Source organism: Halichoerus grypus, chromosome 9, assembly GCF_964656455.1.
Source record: "Halichoerus grypus chromosome 9, mHalGry1.hap1.1, whole genome shotgun sequence".
NCBI classification, from domain to species: Eukaryota; Metazoa; Chordata; class Mammalia; order Carnivora; family Phocidae; genus Halichoerus; species Halichoerus grypus.
Window position 1 is genome coordinate 70,921,913 of NC_135720.1, and position 18,585 is coordinate 70,940,497.

The 18,585-nt window shown below is 37.9% G+C and overlaps 1 protein-coding gene and 1 pseudogene across 2 annotated transcripts; one reads left to right on the forward strand and one right to left on the reverse strand.

The window, feature by feature from the left end:
* Positions 1 to 506: 506 nt before the first annotated feature.
* On the forward strand, positions 507 to 17,907 carry CGA (glycoprotein hormones, alpha polypeptide). Of its 2 annotated transcripts, none has more exons than XM_036094830.2 (4): positions 507 to 622; positions 15,481 to 15,587; positions 16,990 to 17,174; positions 17,584 to 17,907. In XM_036094830.2, the coding sequence occupies exons 2-4, from the start codon at positions 15,488 to 15,490 to the stop codon at positions 17,659 to 17,661; spliced, it is 363 nt and encodes a 120-aa protein (XP_035950723.1). In that variant the 5' UTR covers positions 507 to 622; positions 15,481 to 15,487; the 3' UTR covers positions 17,662 to 17,907. The 2 variants fall into 2 exon arrangements, with proteins under 2 accessions (XP_035950723.1, XP_035950722.1); XM_036094829.2 differs by lacking the exon at positions 507 to 622 and adding an exon at positions 9,786 to 9,897.
* LOC118537448 (large ribosomal subunit protein uL15 pseudogene) lies at positions 5,630 to 6,171 on the reverse strand (annotated as a pseudogene).
* Positions 17,908 to 18,585: the final 678 nt, after the last annotated feature.

Below are 18,585 nucleotides of genomic sequence, written 5' to 3' on the forward strand. Positions count from 1 at the left end.
AGAACCATCTCATACTTTCTCTATGCATCCTTATCACAAATCCAAATACATAGTAATGGGTTAGAAAAATCTAAATAGTTATGTGTTTTATTTTCCTGCTTCCCACTAGAATAATGTAAGTCTGGTAATGTTCTGTATCTATTATCTGAAATTTACAGTTCCTCTCCTGTTTTAAGTAAACATCAGGTACTTAGCTAATTAAATGTAATACTCATAGAGTCTTGTTTATAGGAAAGTGTCAACTTTCAGGATGTTGTGTGTAAGTCTTGATAAAATTACGTAGAAAATGAGTGTACTCTCTTTCCATAGGCTGACCTTGCAGTCACCACCGCCTGAAAATGGCTCAAAACAAAAAATGATCTAAGGGTTGAAACAAGATAAGATCAAATTGATGTCATGGTAATTACATGAAGGACCATTCAATCATTGGGTGGAATTTACTGTTGATCCCTGGGCTTAGATGCAGGTGGGAACATGCAGTTTTTATTACTCTGCTGGTATAAAAGACAAGTGAGGACTTTATTAACTGTAGTTACTGAGAAAACACAAGGCAAAGCTAAAATCCCTCTTCAGATCCACAATCAACTGCCCTGAACACATCCTGCAAAAAGTCCGGAGGAAGGTAATATGAATGAAACAATTTCTGGGATTTTAATTGAGTGAGGAGTAAAATATTCTATAGTAGAGGTCAGCTATGCATATGCCTTAGTGAGGAGAGAGACAGATATTTACACATTCTCTTTTCAGCACTCATGATTGAATTGGGAGGAAGTCTGCAAAACTGTGGTCTGTGATCACAGGCTAAGATGTTATTTAATGGAAACCAGAAACCAAATGTCTCCTGCTGAGATCTGCAAGTGCCTGTCAGTATCTAAAAATTTTCTTCAAGAAATATTGGGTGTCATTTGAAAGACATTAGTTTGAGTGGCTTACAGGGGTCAGGTAGAAGGAGGATAGACATTATATAAGTTGCTGCTATTGTTTTACCATCAGTTTTTATTTATTTGTTTATTTATTTATTTAAAGATTTTTTATTTATTTTAGAGAGAGGGAGAGAGAAAGCATGACCTAGCGTGTGAGTGGGGGCAGGGCCGGGAGAAGGAGAGAAAGAATCTTAAGCAGACTCCCTGCTGAGTGGGGAGCCAGACTCTCCTCCGCTGGATCCAAGGACCCTGAGATGATGACCTGAGCCGAAATCGAGAGTCGAACGCTTAACCGACTGAGCTACCCAGGGGCCCCAAATCAATTTTTAAATGATGTATAGCTCTATCTCCAATCTGGCCAGTGATAAAGCAGCTCACTTGTTTAGCCGAATGACCATAGCTTCTGGTATCTTTTGAATAGATGTTCTCCTGCAGACTTGAATACAGTAACACTGACAATTTTCAGACAACATTGTTTCCATTTTCTTCTTTCATAAAACGCTACAAAAATAAGAGTCAGTGCTATTTGTCCAGTTATTACTGATGATTTTGTAATTTTGAATCCCTTGACCAAATCTAGTTCCAATGAGAGCTTCTGGAAACTTTTGCTAACCTTAGTTATATTTACATGAGCACTAGTTGAAATGGCAGCTTACTGGGAAATTGAGACTAGAAAATAAAAGTGCTCTCTTGTCCCTCTTTATTAGTGTTGAGGAACAGGATTTGGACACATGGAAGAATTATGGGTCCCTTGGGAATACAGAAACTCCATTTAAACTTCACAGGAACTTTTATTTCTTAAGCACTTACAATCCTTTCCCCACTCAAAAATAAGATTTTTTTTACGTTAGATCAGAGGAATCTTTATAATTTTCTGACGATGTCTTTTAAATAATTACTTGACCTAATACCAAATCAATTATTTAAAATATTAGTCATCCAAATTGCATTGTAATACTTTGCTATAGTCTTGAAATATTTAAAAAAAAGATAAGAACAGTTACCATTTATGAAAAACTCATGTGCTTTCATTTCAATTTTAACTTTGGTTTTGGTTTAAGTTTCTTTTCTCTCTCTTTTTTTCTTTTTCTTTTTTTTGCAGTAATAGAGGTTTTGAAATTTTGAGTCATATTTCTTACCATTTCCTGCTGAAAAGGGTAGCATGTGAACAATGTTAGAAAAGCAATTGATTATGTTCCAGAACAGATTCTCGGTTTCATTGTACATTTCTTATAAATGTGGGACTCAAATTTACATGAAAACTCAAAGTAAGAGCTGGGAAATAGAAATAGCAAAATTAGGAGGTAATGTGCATCTTGTTCAAAAAAAGATCAAGATAATGTGCTTTCACAAAGAGAAAATGTACAGGAATCAATTAATATTTCCATTGAGAACAGTATGACCCATAGCACCAAACTTCTATTTTTACAGATTGTGAATCCTAGAGTAGTTTGGTATCAATTTATGATCTTTGCAAATTCTGGTTTTGGTGTATAACATTTCAGCATTACTTATTGTAATGTTGCACAAAGTAATCTGGCAATTTCTGGGTTCCTCAGACTGAGATAACATTATAAAAATGCTCTAGCATCCTTAATCTGCTGGGGTCTAAGACAAAGAGAGGGTTTAGAGGGGGCTTAGGCTGAACTGAGTGTGGAATCAAGGGCAATATTGGGAATCAAATTAGAAAAGACAATTGTTAACAACATGGTCTATATGTAAATCAATGTCCTAAAGGTGGTAATGGATTAACTAAGTACTTCTGGGCTATAGGGGTGGTACAGGTGGAAAAAGTATGATCTTAGGATCAGATTACTTTCCAAGTGATCTTGGCAGATCCCTTTAATTTTCTGAAGTGTAGTTTTCCAGTCTATGAAATAGGTGCCATAATAATGCTTTCCTCATGGAGGTGTAAAGAGAATCAAACAAAGGAATGTACGTGAAAACCAGTGTTTCCCCCTTTCTCTCCCAGTCAGACACTAGTCCTCATACTTGATCGGGTATAAAATGCCTTTTTATCCAAATGAAATAGCTTTCTTAAGGCTGTTCTGAAGAAGGTGAAGTCAGATAAATACGTAAAATAAAAAATTACATGGGCAAGTTATATTTAAGCTGGCACAACATAATGTTGCTCTAAACAAAAAATGTCAGCATCTTATTTAGGGATATACCATCTGAAAAAATCATTTAAGAACTTCATTGTAAAATATAAAGATTTGAAGGCAGTATAGTGAAGTGTGGTTCAGAGCCTGGAGTTTAGAATTGTAAAGTGATATTCTAAAATCTTGGCTCCACGAGCAACAAATTTTCTGACTTTTTCTGGGTTACTTTGCCTCAAGAATTTCTTTATCTGCCAAAATGAGAAGAATACTTCACAAGATTGTCATGAGTATTGAATATGTTTATGTGTTCAAGGTGCCCAAAAGAACATCTAGCACACACAAGTGCTCCATTAAATGTAGGAATTATTTTTAAAGCAGAGAGTTATTATTATTCCCGAAGTCAGTATTGCAGATACTGTGTAGAATGCTAACTCCAAATTTTTTTTTCACACGTTGCTACATTTCCCAAATAGAGTAACTGAATACGTGTTATATAAATATCCTCCCACAGAGGAAAAGTAAGGAGACAGTAGAAAGAAGAGAAAGCAGAAAGGCAAGATTGGGGTCCTATATTTCAGACCCTGGAGGAAAAATTTTTGTTATGAGAGAGCAATAGATAATTGTTCCAGTGATCTATTGCTGTGCATCAAACTACCCCAAAACTTAGTGGGTACAACAAGTTATTGTTCTCTCATGGTTCTGTAGGTGGCCCCGGGCTCACCTGGCCAGTTGTTAACTCGAGTTTCTCATGTATTTGCGATCAGATAGTGGCTGGGGTTGGAGTCCTCTGGAGGCTCAACTGGACTGGTCATCTAGGATGCCTTCTTCATTTCTTACTTCTTGGATTTCTTTTTTCTCTCCATGTGGCTTGGCTTCTTATCGTAGGGTGGTCTCAGAGTAGTAGCACTTTCTATACGGCAACTGTCTTCTAAGAGACAGGAAGCAAGAACTGCCAGGAGAGGGCCGGCATATAGCCAACAACTGGCCCAATGTTGCTCCTGCCATATTCTATTGGTTTCAGTGGTCAGAGGGCCTACCTCACTCAAATGGGGTACAAAAATAGACACACTGTGGGTTTTTTTTTTTTTTTCAAAGATTTATTTATTTATTTGAGAGACAGAGAGCATGAGCGGGGAGCAGCAGGCAGAGGGAGAGGGAGAAGCAGATTCCCCACTGAGCAGAGAGCCCGATGTGGGACTCGATCCCAGGACCCTGAGATCATGACCTGAGCCAAAGGCAGATGCTCAACTGACTGAGCCACTCAGGCGCCCCTAGACACACTGTGTTTTGACGTGGAAATGGCAAAGTCATAGTACAGAAGGAATGTAGGCTGAGAGATATTTTTGTTGCCGTCTTTGGGAAGTACAACCTGCCATAGAAATGAAAACTTAGAGGAAATGAACAACAAAGGAGCTTCTCTTTGAAGCTCTTCTGCTGTTTTTATCACAGAAAAACAAATCCTTATAAAATAAGGTGCCAGGGAAGAGAAATCAATAATCCTGGCCTCTCTATTCTATTATTAAAAAACTTCAAGGCAAATGAAATATGTTTTTATGCTTTAATGCTTTTAAATGGGAATGATGCTTGGTGTGTCAAAAGATTGCATAAAAATGGCTCAGATAAACATAACAAAATACAATGCACAAATTTTAAAAGTTACAAGAAACATTCTTATATTACTATAATAATGCTCCATATAAAACTTTTCTAGCTTTTAGGTATTTTACTTTTCTGAGTGTTAAATTGATACTATCCAATATTTTATTCCTGCCAGCATTTATTACTCTAATAATGTTAATTTTAAAAATTGGGTATCTTAAAACAACAAACATTTGACATTCTCACTTAGAACAATATTTTATGGTGCATAGAGCCTGTCTTACCAAAATTTCTGATTGATTTAGTATGCAGACAATTTAAAAAATGCTGATGTGCTAGGAAAACCAGAGGGTAATGGAAAAACCAAGATTTTAATTACATAATTAAGTTAACATTGTAAAGTGCTTTTAAATAACAATTAAAGTAGAAAGTATGCATGTTATTGTAAGCCCCTTAAATTTATTCAATTAAGAAAAGAAACTTCTTGGGGCGCCTGGGTGGCTCAGTCTTTAAGCGTCTGCCTTCGGCTCGGGTCATGGTCCCAGGGTCCTGGGATCAAGCCCCATATCGGGCTCCCTGCTTGGTGGGAAGCCTGCTTCTCCCTCTCCCACTCCCCCTGCTTGTGTTCCCTCTCTCACTGTGCCTCTCTCTCTGTCAAATAAATAAATAAAATCTTAAAAAAAAAAAGAAAAGAAAAGAAAAGAAACTTCTTAAAATATTATGGTTAAAAGAATGGTCATAAAGGGATTAAAATCATTTTCATAAATCCATAAGCCCTTCAGTTTTCTTCTAATTACTGCTTGCTTTTTTCCTTTATTTTTAAAATAAATATTTTTTAAGATAACTATCTTAAGGTCATCTTTTGTTTGGTGCTTCTTTATGGAAACCCCTTTTTTTTGTAAAGCATAAATTGTACAACTTGTGCTGTATATTTCTCTTGTCCATGGGACCCTTTTTTTCCATTTTCTTTCTCCCCATTTCATCTGGAAAACAAGTTGGCTCCCTTTAAAGATCTTGTGAAAGCACTGTTGTTGTTGTTGTTGTTGTAAAGCACTTTTTGGCATTTAATAAACCTTCTCCCTCCACAAGGCTTCCAGCTACCAGGACACAACCCACCCCCCCCTCTGCCCCCCATTTCTTCTCCTCAGCTCTTCTACTGAAGAATTTGACCTTCACCATGACAGGCTGTTCTGGGAGCTTTCCCTTTCCCCAAACTTCACAGTAGCCAGATCGCACCACATCAATGATAGGAGCAGCTCCAGTCCTGTTTCTGGCTGCATTTCCCCCGAGTCTGCTGACGGACTTGGTCCCACAGTTTATCAAGGTTGACAGCTGGGCAGAAGCTCTGGTTCCTCGTTAAGTGGTCATGCCTCATACCAACTTCTCCAAAGTAACCTGGGTGTTACTTGTCGAAGTTGATCCTGTGCCGATGATGGAAGCACCAGCATGACCCTGGCCGCTGGGTGCTTCCAGTGCTTGTCCAGGCGGCCGTGGCCATGACTCACATGCCCCCAAAGTTTCTGGGTCTTCCTCAGTCTGGATGGCATGTGGGCAGCCCCAATGAAAGAGGCACAAAATGCTGTTAAGTGATTGATAGACAAATATTGCCACTGAGCTGTGTGACTTCACTTGGCCTTATTTTCCTCCGGATCCTGGGGTGCTTTGAGGCACTGTTTGCAGCCTGTGGCTGCTTCATAAATTATGGGGACTACTGGATCCATGAAACTCCTGCACAAATATCAAAACACTGAGATATGTATTTACTGCTGTAGAGATTCTCTTTCGGTCAAGAAGATGTTCTTTATTCTCATTTGCTTGTCATCTCTCCTTTTTCATGTCCTCCACCCAGCAAATGCCTCGGTGTCGACAAATGCTTTCATTACAGCATTCTTCACTCTCATAGTTACTTGCTTTTGTATCTGGGTCAGACAGCAGGAATCTTATTCAAGTTTGTGTCATCCGTGCTCGGCACGGTGTCTGACATGTAGCAGGTGCTTATTCAAAGTCTTTAAACCTTTCAAGGGTTCAACTTGGACCTTAAATTTTGCACTTAACAGCACTGAGCTCCCGTCAAATTATCCCAAACCGATCTTTTTATTTACTTATTTTTATTCTATTTTTAAATTATTTTTTAAAGGTTTCATTTATTTATTTGAGAGAGCTAGCACGAGAGAGAGAGCAAGCACGAGTGGGGGGGGGGGCCCTGAGGGAGAGGGAGAAGGAGACTCCTACAGAGCAGGGAGGTCCATGGGAGGCTCAATCCCAGGACCCTGGGATCATGACCTGAGCCAAAGGCACTTAACTGACTGAGCCACCCAGTTGCCCCCCCAACTCATCTTTTTATAAGATAGAGAAAATAGTAATTATCTATATCCAAGAGTGGATGAAATGACTGGGGACAGATTGAGTGAGCATTAACCAGTCTCTCCTTGTCCCCCCAATTGCTCAGCCATCCACATCACCACCTTTGGAAAAACTATCAATGAATGTGTTAACGGGTCTGAAGGTGTCTGTGGTGCTTGGAAGCAATGTTTGAATGTCTACTTGGAAGAACTGGGAACCTGGAGGATTATTGAGGCTAAGGGCTGGAGCATGGGATCATGCAAGACACTCAGGCTGGACCTGCGGTGCAGAACACATTATAAGAACAAGGTTGAAACCCACTTACTGCAACTAGAGTGCATGAGCAAAGAAAAATAGTTGCCAGGGTCACTCCAAGCTGAGTTTCCTTACTACTGGCCCCAAACTCTTTAAATTCGTCCACCTGGAAACAGAGGTGGTCACTCAGCAGGAGGCAGAGGTGAGCCTACTCTGTGGAAGTTGTGGGATGATGGATTCCAAACATTCTACTTTCCCTTGTGACTTTCTTCCTTCAAATCTTTCCTCAAGGTGAGCTATGGCTATCTTCTCTCACCAGGCAAGACGCAAAACCAACAGGCCTATCCTCTGTTTAATAAACAATTATTGAATACCTATCTCATGCCAGGCAATGTGCCAGGGATTAAAGACTTTACTTTAAAGCTTCCCTTTCATTAGTTACTGGTCATTGAAGGCAGCTGGCTTTTCCTCTCCTTGGTAGTTAGCTGGGTCAGATGGGGCTAATGAGGTGAAACCTTAGGTTAACTAACCCTCTAGAAGTCAGTTAGATTTCTACCATTTTGTTAACAAAGAATTGTGCCTCTAGGCTTAGCCAGTCATCTCAAAAGCGCGCTATGAGTCATACGGGCTTCTGGGTGTGGAGAGTATGGATGAGTCACCCCTGCCATCACCACCTTGAGAAAAACTGAAAACCTTACTCTCTGGTGGGGGTGGGGCAGGGGGGGAGCAATGGCAGCGTCTTTGCAAGCGAAGGACGGGATGTCACATTGTACCAAACACTTGTAATCTTCTTGGAGCAATCTTTTATGTATATGTACATTTCCGTATATATGTGTATACCTGAGTGTACAGATCTGTACACACATAGAGACACACACATCTACCCATATGTAAGTGTATAAAAACATATTTAATTAGCCTTGAGGTCTTTCCATACTCCGGCAGACAGGCCAGGATTGTTGATAGACAGGCACCTAACTTTATAGGGATTTTTTTTTTTTAGATTTTATATATTTATTTGAGAGAGAGAGAGAGCATGAGGGGGGGAGGGTCAGAGGGAGAAGCAGACTCCCCGCTGAGCAGGGAGCCCAACGCGGGACTCGATCCATGGACTCCAGGTCATGACCTGAGCCGAAGAGAGTCGCTTAACCCACTGAGCCACCCAGGCGCCCCAAGGATTTTTTCCTGTGATAAAAACAGAGCAGAGGGGCTGCAAAGAGAAGCCCCCTGGTTATTCATTGCCCCTAAGTTTTCATGTGATAGCGGGTCGTGTTTCCAAAGAATGCCACAAAAGTATCTTAGACTAAATTCCCTCTGTAGCATGAGAGTATGTGTGCCGCATCCACATCAAAAAGTGGGGTGTCCATTTTTGTACCCCATTTGACATACAGGGTGTGTGTGTGTGTATGTATAGGATACTTGGTCTATCTAGCTAGCTAGCTAGCTTGTGTGTACTGGTAGAGAGTTTACCTATTTTGTAAATCATTAAATATATTAATTATATATAATCACAATAAATAATATTATGAAAACATTAAATAATAATATTAAATTCTGGCAATAATATTCTTTTATACTTTCAAAAATGCTATCTTTTTCTCAGTCTTATCAAGAATTTAAATTTGTGCACACATATAGTTTGATGTAAACTCAGAGATGAGACACCCAATTTAAACCTTGAAGCTCTTACGTATGCTTTTTATTAATGCTTTCTTTTTTAAAAAACATTTTATTTATTTATTTTGATGGAGAGAAAGAGAGAGAGAGACAGCGAGAGAGGGAACACAAGCAGGGGGAGTGGGAGAGGGAGAAGCAGGCCTCCCGCGGAGCAGGGAGCCCAATGCGGGGCTCGATCCCAGGACCCTGGGACCATGACTTGAGCCGACGGCAGACGCCCAACGACTGAGCCACCCAGGCGCCCCGGATGCTTTCTTTTAATTCTTATGACTTTTATATCTTAGCATAGAGTGGCTTCTATCTGTGGCATATTTAATACTTATAGTTTCACATATTGGCCAGCTACAAATTAGGGAATTCTGTGAGAACATACGGTCTCTAATGAATTTATTATTTGAAATTATTTTACTTTATTAAACATTTATTCTAAGTCCCCATTCAAGAGTTATCTTGTTCCTTCATGACGTTCTACATTAGCAACTTTGGGTCGATACTATTATTGCTGTTCTAAAGTCCCAGTGCAACATAATTGCATGTACCCTGTGCAAGACTCTAGGCCGGGGATGGTGGTGGATCAGAGGGGCATAGTTTCTACCCTTAGGAGGTTTTTGCAGAAATGGAGAGACCAACATGGACATAACTGGCTAGAGTCAGGGCAGATTGCGGAACTTCATCTAAGAATTCTAAGCAAAACGGTAGGTGGATGCAATGGAGAGAATTATGTATTCTGGCTTTGGGGTTGTTTGAAACCTTCACAGGGAAGCTGGTGGCTGGGCAGCTCCTTAAAGGACCGAGGTGGATGGACTGAGATGGAGGAGAGAGGCTTTCCCGGCCAAGCTGAGAAAACATACATTCTCTCAGACTCACACCATTCTGATGTGGCAGGTGGCGGGAGGTAAGAGCATGTTGAGTGCACATTGGAGATGCACTGTGGGGTCAGATGTACAGAGTCGGTGATGTCTGCAAGGTACTCACTCGGAATGCCAAAAGAGGCTGAGGTGAGGAACTCTGATTTAGATTGAGCATATTGTGCAAAATAGCATAAATCCCAGCTGAACGTAATTATTTTTCCTGTCCTGATGTTTTTCTCCCAAATTCCAAAACAGATGGACCTAAAGGTGATTAGAATGATAAAAATATTTACTAAAATGTTTTCAAGATTTGAAGGTTAATCCTTTTCTGCTTGATTAATCCCATTTCTTTATCAAATAAAGATAAATTCACTTCTGTTACTGAAAGCTACAGCAATGGTGACTTTGGTTCTGCTTTTTCAATCTTCTCTTTATTTTATCATAAAGCAGATTCTGAAATGTGCGTTGACTTCATACTCTCACATTCTGCAATCTTGTTATAAATGTTTCTCTCTGAATTAATTCTGATATAATTGTTCGCTGCATAATGCTGAATTTTCATAATATATGAGCTGCAATATCAAAGCACAAAAATGATACTAGTTTAAAAAAGGAAACCAGTTTCAATTCTGAAAATTTCCTTGTGGCTTTGTATATCACTTAAGCAGTGGTTCTCGGACTTTTTGGTCTCAGAAACTGTTTATGTTCTTAAAAATTGTTGAAGAGTCCAAAGAATTTTTTATGAAGTTATATTTCTCAATATTTACTGATTTAGAAATGTTAGAAAAAGTTTTAACATATGTATTCATTTTAAAACAGTAAGAATTAACCCATCACATGTTAACACAAATATACATTTATAAAAAAATGACAACTTCCAAAACAAAAAAATTAGTAAGAAAGGTGGCATGGTTTTATCTTTCTATAATTTTTTTTGAAAAACTGGCCTAATAGAACATAGCTAGATTCCCATGTGCATCTTTACTCCATCTGTTGCAATTGCACATGTCATGTAGCCTCTAGAAAATTTCTCTGAAGACTCATGAGAGGCTGAGAATGAGAAAGGTGAATAGTATCTTAGAATTACTATGAAAATCATTTTTACCTCACAAACTCACTGAAAAGTGTTGAGAGTCCCCAGATCACACCTTGAGAACCACCAACTTAGAACAGTGTTTGTTTGGTGCTAATTAGGTGTGGAGATAAATAAAACCTATAATTACTTATGTATAAGTATATACGTCAGGGAGAAATAATAACATACCTTTGTTTTAGCCGTACCTATATTTATACGGTTTGTTTTTCTATATTATAAACTGTTAGTTCTGCTGACAATTTTTTTTCTTAAAAGATGTATAGGTTGATATAAACCTTTGGCAAAAATATGGCCTCATTCTGTCAATCTGCATGAAAAATAACCACAAATTTTGACTCATGCAATTTTAAATCTTATTTTAGAATGCCTTTTTTTTTAAATAAACTTTTTGTTTTGAAAAATTATAGATTTAGAAGTTGCAAAAATATGTACAGAGAAGTCCTGGGTATACTTCAGCCAGTTTCTCCCAAAGATAATACTGGGCCTGGCTGTAGTAGGTTGTGAAAACCAGGAAATTGACTTTGGTACAACCCACAGAGCTTAGTCAGATTTCACTGGTATTGTGTGTGTGCGCGTGTATGTGTGTGTGAATGTGTGTGTAGTTCCACGCAATTTTATCCCGTGTGTACAATAGTGTGACAAATTTCACAATCAAGATTCAGAACTGTTCCATCACCACGTGGCTCTCTTTATAGCCACACTTATCCCCGCCTCAACTCCCTCCCCAACACTAACTCCTTAAAACTGCTGATTTATTTGGCATCTCTCTAATTTTATTTTATTATATAGAGTGTTATATAAATGGAATCATGCAGCATGCAACCTTCACTCAACACAATATCTTTGAGATCTATCTGCCTTGCATGTGTATCAATAATGTGTTCTTTTTGTTGCCACATAGTATTCGCTGGTGTGGATGTCCTATTGCTTCTATAACTATTTATCTATTGAAAGCAGTTTGGACTGTTTCCAGTTCTTGCCTATTATAAATAAAGCTGCTCTGAACCTTTGTATACAAGTTTTGTATGAACATAATTTTCATCTCTTTGAGATAAATGCCTGAGTACAACTGTTGGCTTATATGGTAAGTTTTATAAGAAACCCCCAAATGGGGCACCTGGGTGGCTCAGTTGGTTAAGCGCCTGCCTTCGGCTCGGGTCATGATCCCAGCATCCTGGGATCCGAGTTCCACATCGGGCTCCCTGCTCAGCAGGGAGCCTGCTTCTCCCTCTCCCTCTGCCTTCTGCTCCCACTGCTTGTGTGCTCTCTCCCTCTCTCTGACAAATAAATAAATAAAAATCTTAAAAAAAAAAAAAAAAAAGAAAGAAACTCCCAAATGATTTTTCATTTTATTTTCCCCCAACAATGTTTGAATTATCCTGTTTCTCTGCATCCATACCAGCGTTTGGTATTATTATTATGTTTTGTTTTAGTTATTCTCATGGATATATACTAGTTCACTGTAGTTTTAATTTGCATGTTACTAATGGCTGATGATGTTAAATGCTTTCCTTGTATGTATTTGCCATCTAGATATCCTTTCTGCTGCAAAACCCATTTTCTTCTTCTCTCTCTCTTTCTCTTTTTTAAAGATTTTATTTATTTATTTGAGAGAGAGAGAGAGAGTGGGGGAAGGGTAGACGAGATGGAGTGGGAAAATCTCAAGCAGATTCCCTGCTGAGTGCAGAGACTGATGTGGGGCTCAATGTCATGACCCTGAGGCCATGACCTGAATGGAAACCAAGAGTCAGTCACCTAACAGACTGAGCCACCCAGGTGCCCCTGCAACACCCATTTTCTAATTGGATTTTTTTTTCTGTTGAGTTTTGAGAGCTTATTGTCTATTCTAGATACTAGCCCTTTGTTGGATATGTGGCTTGCAAATATTTTCTTCAAGTCTATGCCTTGTATCTTTATCTTCTTAACAAAGGATTAACCCATAATTTGGATGAGGTCCAATTTATTAATTTTTCTTTTATGGGTCATGTTTCTGTTGTTAACTCTAAAAACTCTTAACCTAGTCCTTGGTCCGCCAATTTTTTTTCTATTTTTTAATAAAAATTTTATAGTTTCACATTTTACATTTGTCTATAATTCATTTTCAATGATTTTCATACAAGGTATGAGGTTTACATTCAATTTTTGTTTGTTTGCCTATGGATGTCCAGTTGTACCGACAGCCATTGTTGAAAAGGTTGAATTCCTGCTAAATTGTTTTGGCATCTTTGTCAAAAGCCAGCTGGCCGTATTTGTGTGGGTCTATTTCTGGGTTCTCTGTTTTGTTCTACTGGTCTATGTATCTATCCCTCTGCCAGTATCACTCAGTTTTGATTAGTGTTGCTGTATACTAAGTCTTAACACTGGGAATAGTGAGTCCTCCCACTTTCTTTCTTAAATTGTTTTAGCTATTCTAGATCTTTTGCCTTTCAACAATGACCTTGTTTATGTCTACAAAAGCTGTTCTGGGGTCTGGATAGGCATTTCATTCAATAAAAAGATCAAGTTGTAAATAATTGACATCTTTACCATGTTGAGTCTTCCAATTCATAAACCTGGTATGTCTCTCCATTTATTTAGGTTTTCTTTAATTTATTTCATAATTTTCAGCATACAAGTCCTATATATATTTTGGTAGATTTAAACTTAAGTATTTTCTTTCCTTTTTTTTTTTTTAAAGATTTTATTTATTTATTTGACAGAGAGAGAGAGAGACAGCGATAGAGGGAACACAAACAGGGGGAGTGGGAGAGGGAGAAGCAGGCTCCCCGCCAATCAGGGAGCCTGATACGAGGCTCAATCCCAGGACCCTGAGATCATGACCTGAGCCAAAGGCAGATGCTTAACGACTGAGCCACCCAGGTGCCCCAGTATTTTATTTTCTTTGGAGCAATTGTAAATGGTATTGTTTTAAATTTGTTTTCACATAATTGTTTTTAGTATGAGGAAATGCAATTCATTTTTGTGTGTTGATCTTATGTCATGCAATCTTGTTGAACTCACTAATTAGTTCCAGGACCTTTTCTGTAGGTTCCTTTTTTTTTTTAACATATACAGATAATTTTATTTTTTCCCTTTCAATTTGTGTGCCTTTAATTTCTTTTTCTTGCCATATTGCACTGACTAGAACTTCCAGTAGTATACTGAATAACAGGTGAGAGTGGGCATTCTTGCCATGTTGCTGATCTTGGGGGGAAAACATTCATTTTTCACCATTAGGTATGATGTCAGCTGCAGGTTTTTTGTAAATGTTCTTTATCAAGTTGAGAAAACTCTTTTGACTCTTGTTTGTGGAAACTTTTTATTATGAAAGAGTATTGAATGCTGTCAAATGCTTTTCTGTGTCAACTGATATATCACATGATTTTCTTCTTTATCTTATTGATATGGTAGATTACATTAAATGATTTTCAAATATTGAACCAACCTTGCATATGTGAATTATTTGCAGTTGGTCATATACAAATCTTCTTATACATTTCTGGGTTCAATTTGCTATTATTTTGTTTAGGATTTTTTTTTTTAATTTTTGCATCTAATTTCATGAGGTATACTGGTCTTTCGTTTTCTTTCTTTTGTTCATTCATTCTTTCTTTCTTTCATACTGAATTGGTCTGGTTTTTGTGTCAGGGTAATCGTGGCCTCGAAAAATGAGTTGGGAACTATTCCTTCTTCCTCTATTTTCTAAAAGAGATTCTGTAAAGTTGGTGCTAATTCTCCTTTAAATGTTCTGAATTGTCTTTTTATTGGTAATTGATGCTCTGTTCATCTTATCTCTCATGGTATGAACATGAGTAATCCATAACATTTTCACTTAAAAAATAGGAATAAAAACTTGCCCATTTTATCTTATATGAAGTATTTGTAGAAATAAATATCTTATATGAAGTTTTGTAGGGATACAATCCAATTCCCTGTCGCCCCATTCTCAGGTGTGATGAGGTCAATGCTGGATACGGTCAATCACAGCTGACCTTGGCTAGCCTGATCTTATGCACTCAAAATGTTTAGGTAAAGCTGTATCTACAGGTATAAATAAGTCAAGAAATGCATTTAGGAAAACTTCGATAAACATTCTCTGCTGTCTACTCTTGCCACATTGCTGAGCTAACATTTACTGTTGCACACAGATAATGAGCCTTAGAGCTCACTACCACCAGTGAATAAAAAGCAGGAAAGACATTGTCCTTACCTTCTGTTCTCCTACCTGGGAAAGTAGGAATGGGAAGGATGAACTCAAATGCTTACACATTTTATATATCATATATAAGCTTATCTATTTTACATAAGCTTATCTCTCTCTCTGTCTTCTTAGACATTATCTAGTTTAAGTTTCATGTCTTACAAATAAGCATACTGAGGCTTAGCAGAATGATATATTTAAAAAGATAATTTTTTATTAGCATCAAGTCCAATTCTATTAGTTTATACGTGAAATGGAAAGATTCGATTCCCTAGCTCTTTCCTAAGGAAAAATTGCTTTCTTATTTAGATGGCTCCAGAGTGTGTTTGGAGCTGTAAGCTAAGGGGTCAAGACACTGATGACTATTATTAGTAGTAATGTTAAACCTACTAGTTGTTTTTATGACTGGTAAGCCAATTTTAGAGTAACTTTGTTTTCCTTGTCTGTTTTGCAGGAGAGCCATGGATTATTACAGAAAATATGCAGCTGTCATTCTGGCCACATTGTCTGTGTTTCTGCATATTCTCCATTCCTTTCCTGATGGAGAGTTTGCAATGCAGGGTATGTGACCAAAAGGATTTGCAGTAATAGGAAAAACACACATTTCTAGATGTACATCAATAACTCCATTAACTACATTTCCACCTCCTTTTCAAATGTGATAAATCTTTGCTGCTGGATATATATCCAGGCACTTTTAGATTGTAAACATAAAGTTAAATTAGGTTCAGAAAATGTATAGTGAAGATTTATCTAACATGTCCATTTAAATAGCAGCATGTACATTTTCATCTGAACTATATTCCTTATTATTCTTTATCTGAGTTTTATAAGCAGAAAACGCTCTTTATTCAGTTAGCTCAGTTTTTTTTTTTTTTACATTTCTCCTAGAAGATTTTTTTTTTTTTTAAAGATTTTATTTATTTATTTGAGAGAGAGAGAATGTGAGACAGAGAGCATGAGAGGGAGGAGAGTCAGAGGGAGAAGCAGACTCCCCGCTGAGCAGGGAGCCCGATGTGGGACTCGATCCCGGGACTCCAGAATCATGACCTGAGCCGAAGGCAGTCGCTTAACCAACTGAGCCACCCAGGAGCCCTCTCCTAGAAGATTTGAGAAGATTTTAACATTGCCTTTGTAGATGAATTTTCACATCAGTTAACAAGTGAGAAAAACAAAACCATTTTATGCAGTGCATTTGTTTTGCTGTATTGTTTGAAAAATCTCATATAGTAGCTGATATAATTCCTTATGCTATGAAACTGTGAGCTACTATTGGTTATGGTTTTTCTTAGACAATTGATAATATTTTAATCCCAGTTCTCAAGTGCGGATGCTCCATCTAATATCAGGCTCTCCACTCACCAAGCTTTCTTAATTCTGACATATTTTTCTCTGTCAATATTTGGAGTTTCCATGGGGGAAAACAATAGCATGTTCTAAAGGGGAAAATATTTTGCCTCTGGGCAAAATTCTCCTTTCAGGTGAGCATGGTGTTTTTATCTGTCAAGTTTTGTGCTCCCTATAGGTATGCTGTTAGCATTGGGATAGAGAATCCATGGTTGAAGAGACAGAAACTACTACTCTTTTTTTTTATGTTTATGTGAGAAGCTACTACTCTTGAGATCTCCCATGCATATCTGCAAAAATTATTTCCTGTGAAAATAAATATAATCAGTACAAATAGATACTATGCATGAAAGTTAACAGCCAAAAAGTGTTTATTATTTTTCTTCTATTTCCAATGGAAAAAGAATATCTACCATCTCATAATCAGGGAAAATTCAGTTTCTTTTTTTTAAATTTATTTTTCAATTAAAAAAAAAATAAACTCTATGCCCAACGTGGCACTGGATTTTAGGATCCCTAAATCAAGAGTCACATGCTCTACCACCTTAGCCAGGTGCTGCTGTTTCTTTTTGAGTTATTCTTGGATTATTTTACTCTTTGCCTTTTTTGGTGATAGGTTGCCCAGAATGCAAGCTAAAGGAAAACAAATACTTCTCCAAGTTGGGTGCCCCAATTTATCAATGCATGGGTTGCTGCTTCTCCAGAGCATATCCCACTCCAGCAAGGTCCAAGAAGACAATGTTGGTCCCAAAGAACATCACCTCAGAAGCCACATGCTGTGTGGCCAAAGCATTTACCAAGGTGAGAACTTAGAAGGCCCCAGAAGTTTTCTAACAGTCCAGCCTGAGAAATGTCCCCAGAACATATCCATGGGGTTTAATGTCAGAGGTGTCGAATGACCCATCCTTTGCTTGACATTGGTACAGGGATTTGTTCCCTTAAATCAAAAGTAACCTTTTGATTTAGGCTAGATTTGTTCAGAATGACAGGAACAGCTGTGGAGGTGATGAAGGGTAGGTTGGAAGAGAGTATAACATACACACACAGTGCAAACCTAATCTTTTAGAGTGAAATATTAGCTGAAATGGAGAATGTGCAAATGGAACAAGCATCTATTTAGTCCAGCTGGCTACAGACAATTTTATTTAACATTTTTCAGTTTTGTCCATCCATCCATCCATCCATTTTTTTTTTCTCCCTTTCCCTTTAGGCCACAGTGATGGGAAATGCCAAAGTGGAGAACCACACGGAGTGCCATTGCAGTACTTGTTATTATCACAAATCTTAATGTTTTGCAAAGAGCATGTTGATGACTGCTGATTTCCTGGAGTGAAAAATTAATTTTTTCAGTGTTTATGGCCTTGTGAGATAAAACCCTCTTTTTCCTTACCATACTCCTTTTGGCATGCTTCGAGGACACTGCAGCTTTATTGCCTTTCTCTTTATCCTAGAGTATAATCAGAAGTCTAGTTCTTTTCATTTGGAGTGAAGTACAGCATTTAGCATGACCATAAAAAGTTGGTTCCTCTGGAAATAAAGCCTTTTAAATCATCATTCTATCATTGGATTCTAATTTTTTCTTAAAAGTTTAAAGCCAGTTACTTTTGATAAGATTAATTGAAGGGAGTGAGCCAATGGGTGAGCTGGGGTTCCCTGTACTCAGTGACCCCAGAGAACATTGATTCCACCAAGACTTCTAGTTTTATAACTAACCAGTGGGCTAGTTATAAAACAATCTGTTGGGGTGAGGAAAGAAAACAAGAACTTCTACCGTTATTCATTTTTATATCACCCCTTTGATGACTTTTTTTTTAAAAGTACATATACATTAGTATGGTAATAAATGTATAACATTTATAAATAAATAATTATGCATATATTGAAGATGTTTGGCCAGACACTTTCTACTGGGAGAAGTGTGCAAAATTAGGAAAATACATTAGAGACACTGCTGTAAGTTTTGAGCAAGACAAAATCCTCCCCAGCCTGAAGTTTCTATCCACTTGGCTTATACCTAGCCAAAAAAAGAGTACATTTTATTAGTCCCTGGCAACTAGGTTATAATTGAATGGTGGCTAAGGAAAGAGCATTGTTGTCCTCAACTAAAATTGGGCATTGCTTTGATATTCCAGAAGCATTGGTTCTTACATTCCACATTCAAGCCTGGAAGAGAATGAATAAATGATGAGCAAAGTACTCACTGAGCCCTCAC

Bases quoted from the DNA above. Each gene is read 5' to 3' on its own strand.
- CGA (XM_036094830.2), top strand. From the start codon at position 15,488: ATGGATTATTACAGAAAATATGCAGCTGTCATTCTGGCCACATTGTCT. The intron at 15,588-16,989 runs GTATGTGACCAA...TTTTGGTGATAG, and splicing joins TGGAGAGTTTGCAATGCAGG to GTTGCCCAGAATGCAAGCTA. The intron at 17,175-17,583 runs GTGAGAACTTAG...CTTTCCCTTTAG, and splicing joins TGGCCAAAGCATTTACCAAG to GCCACAGTGATGGGAAATGC.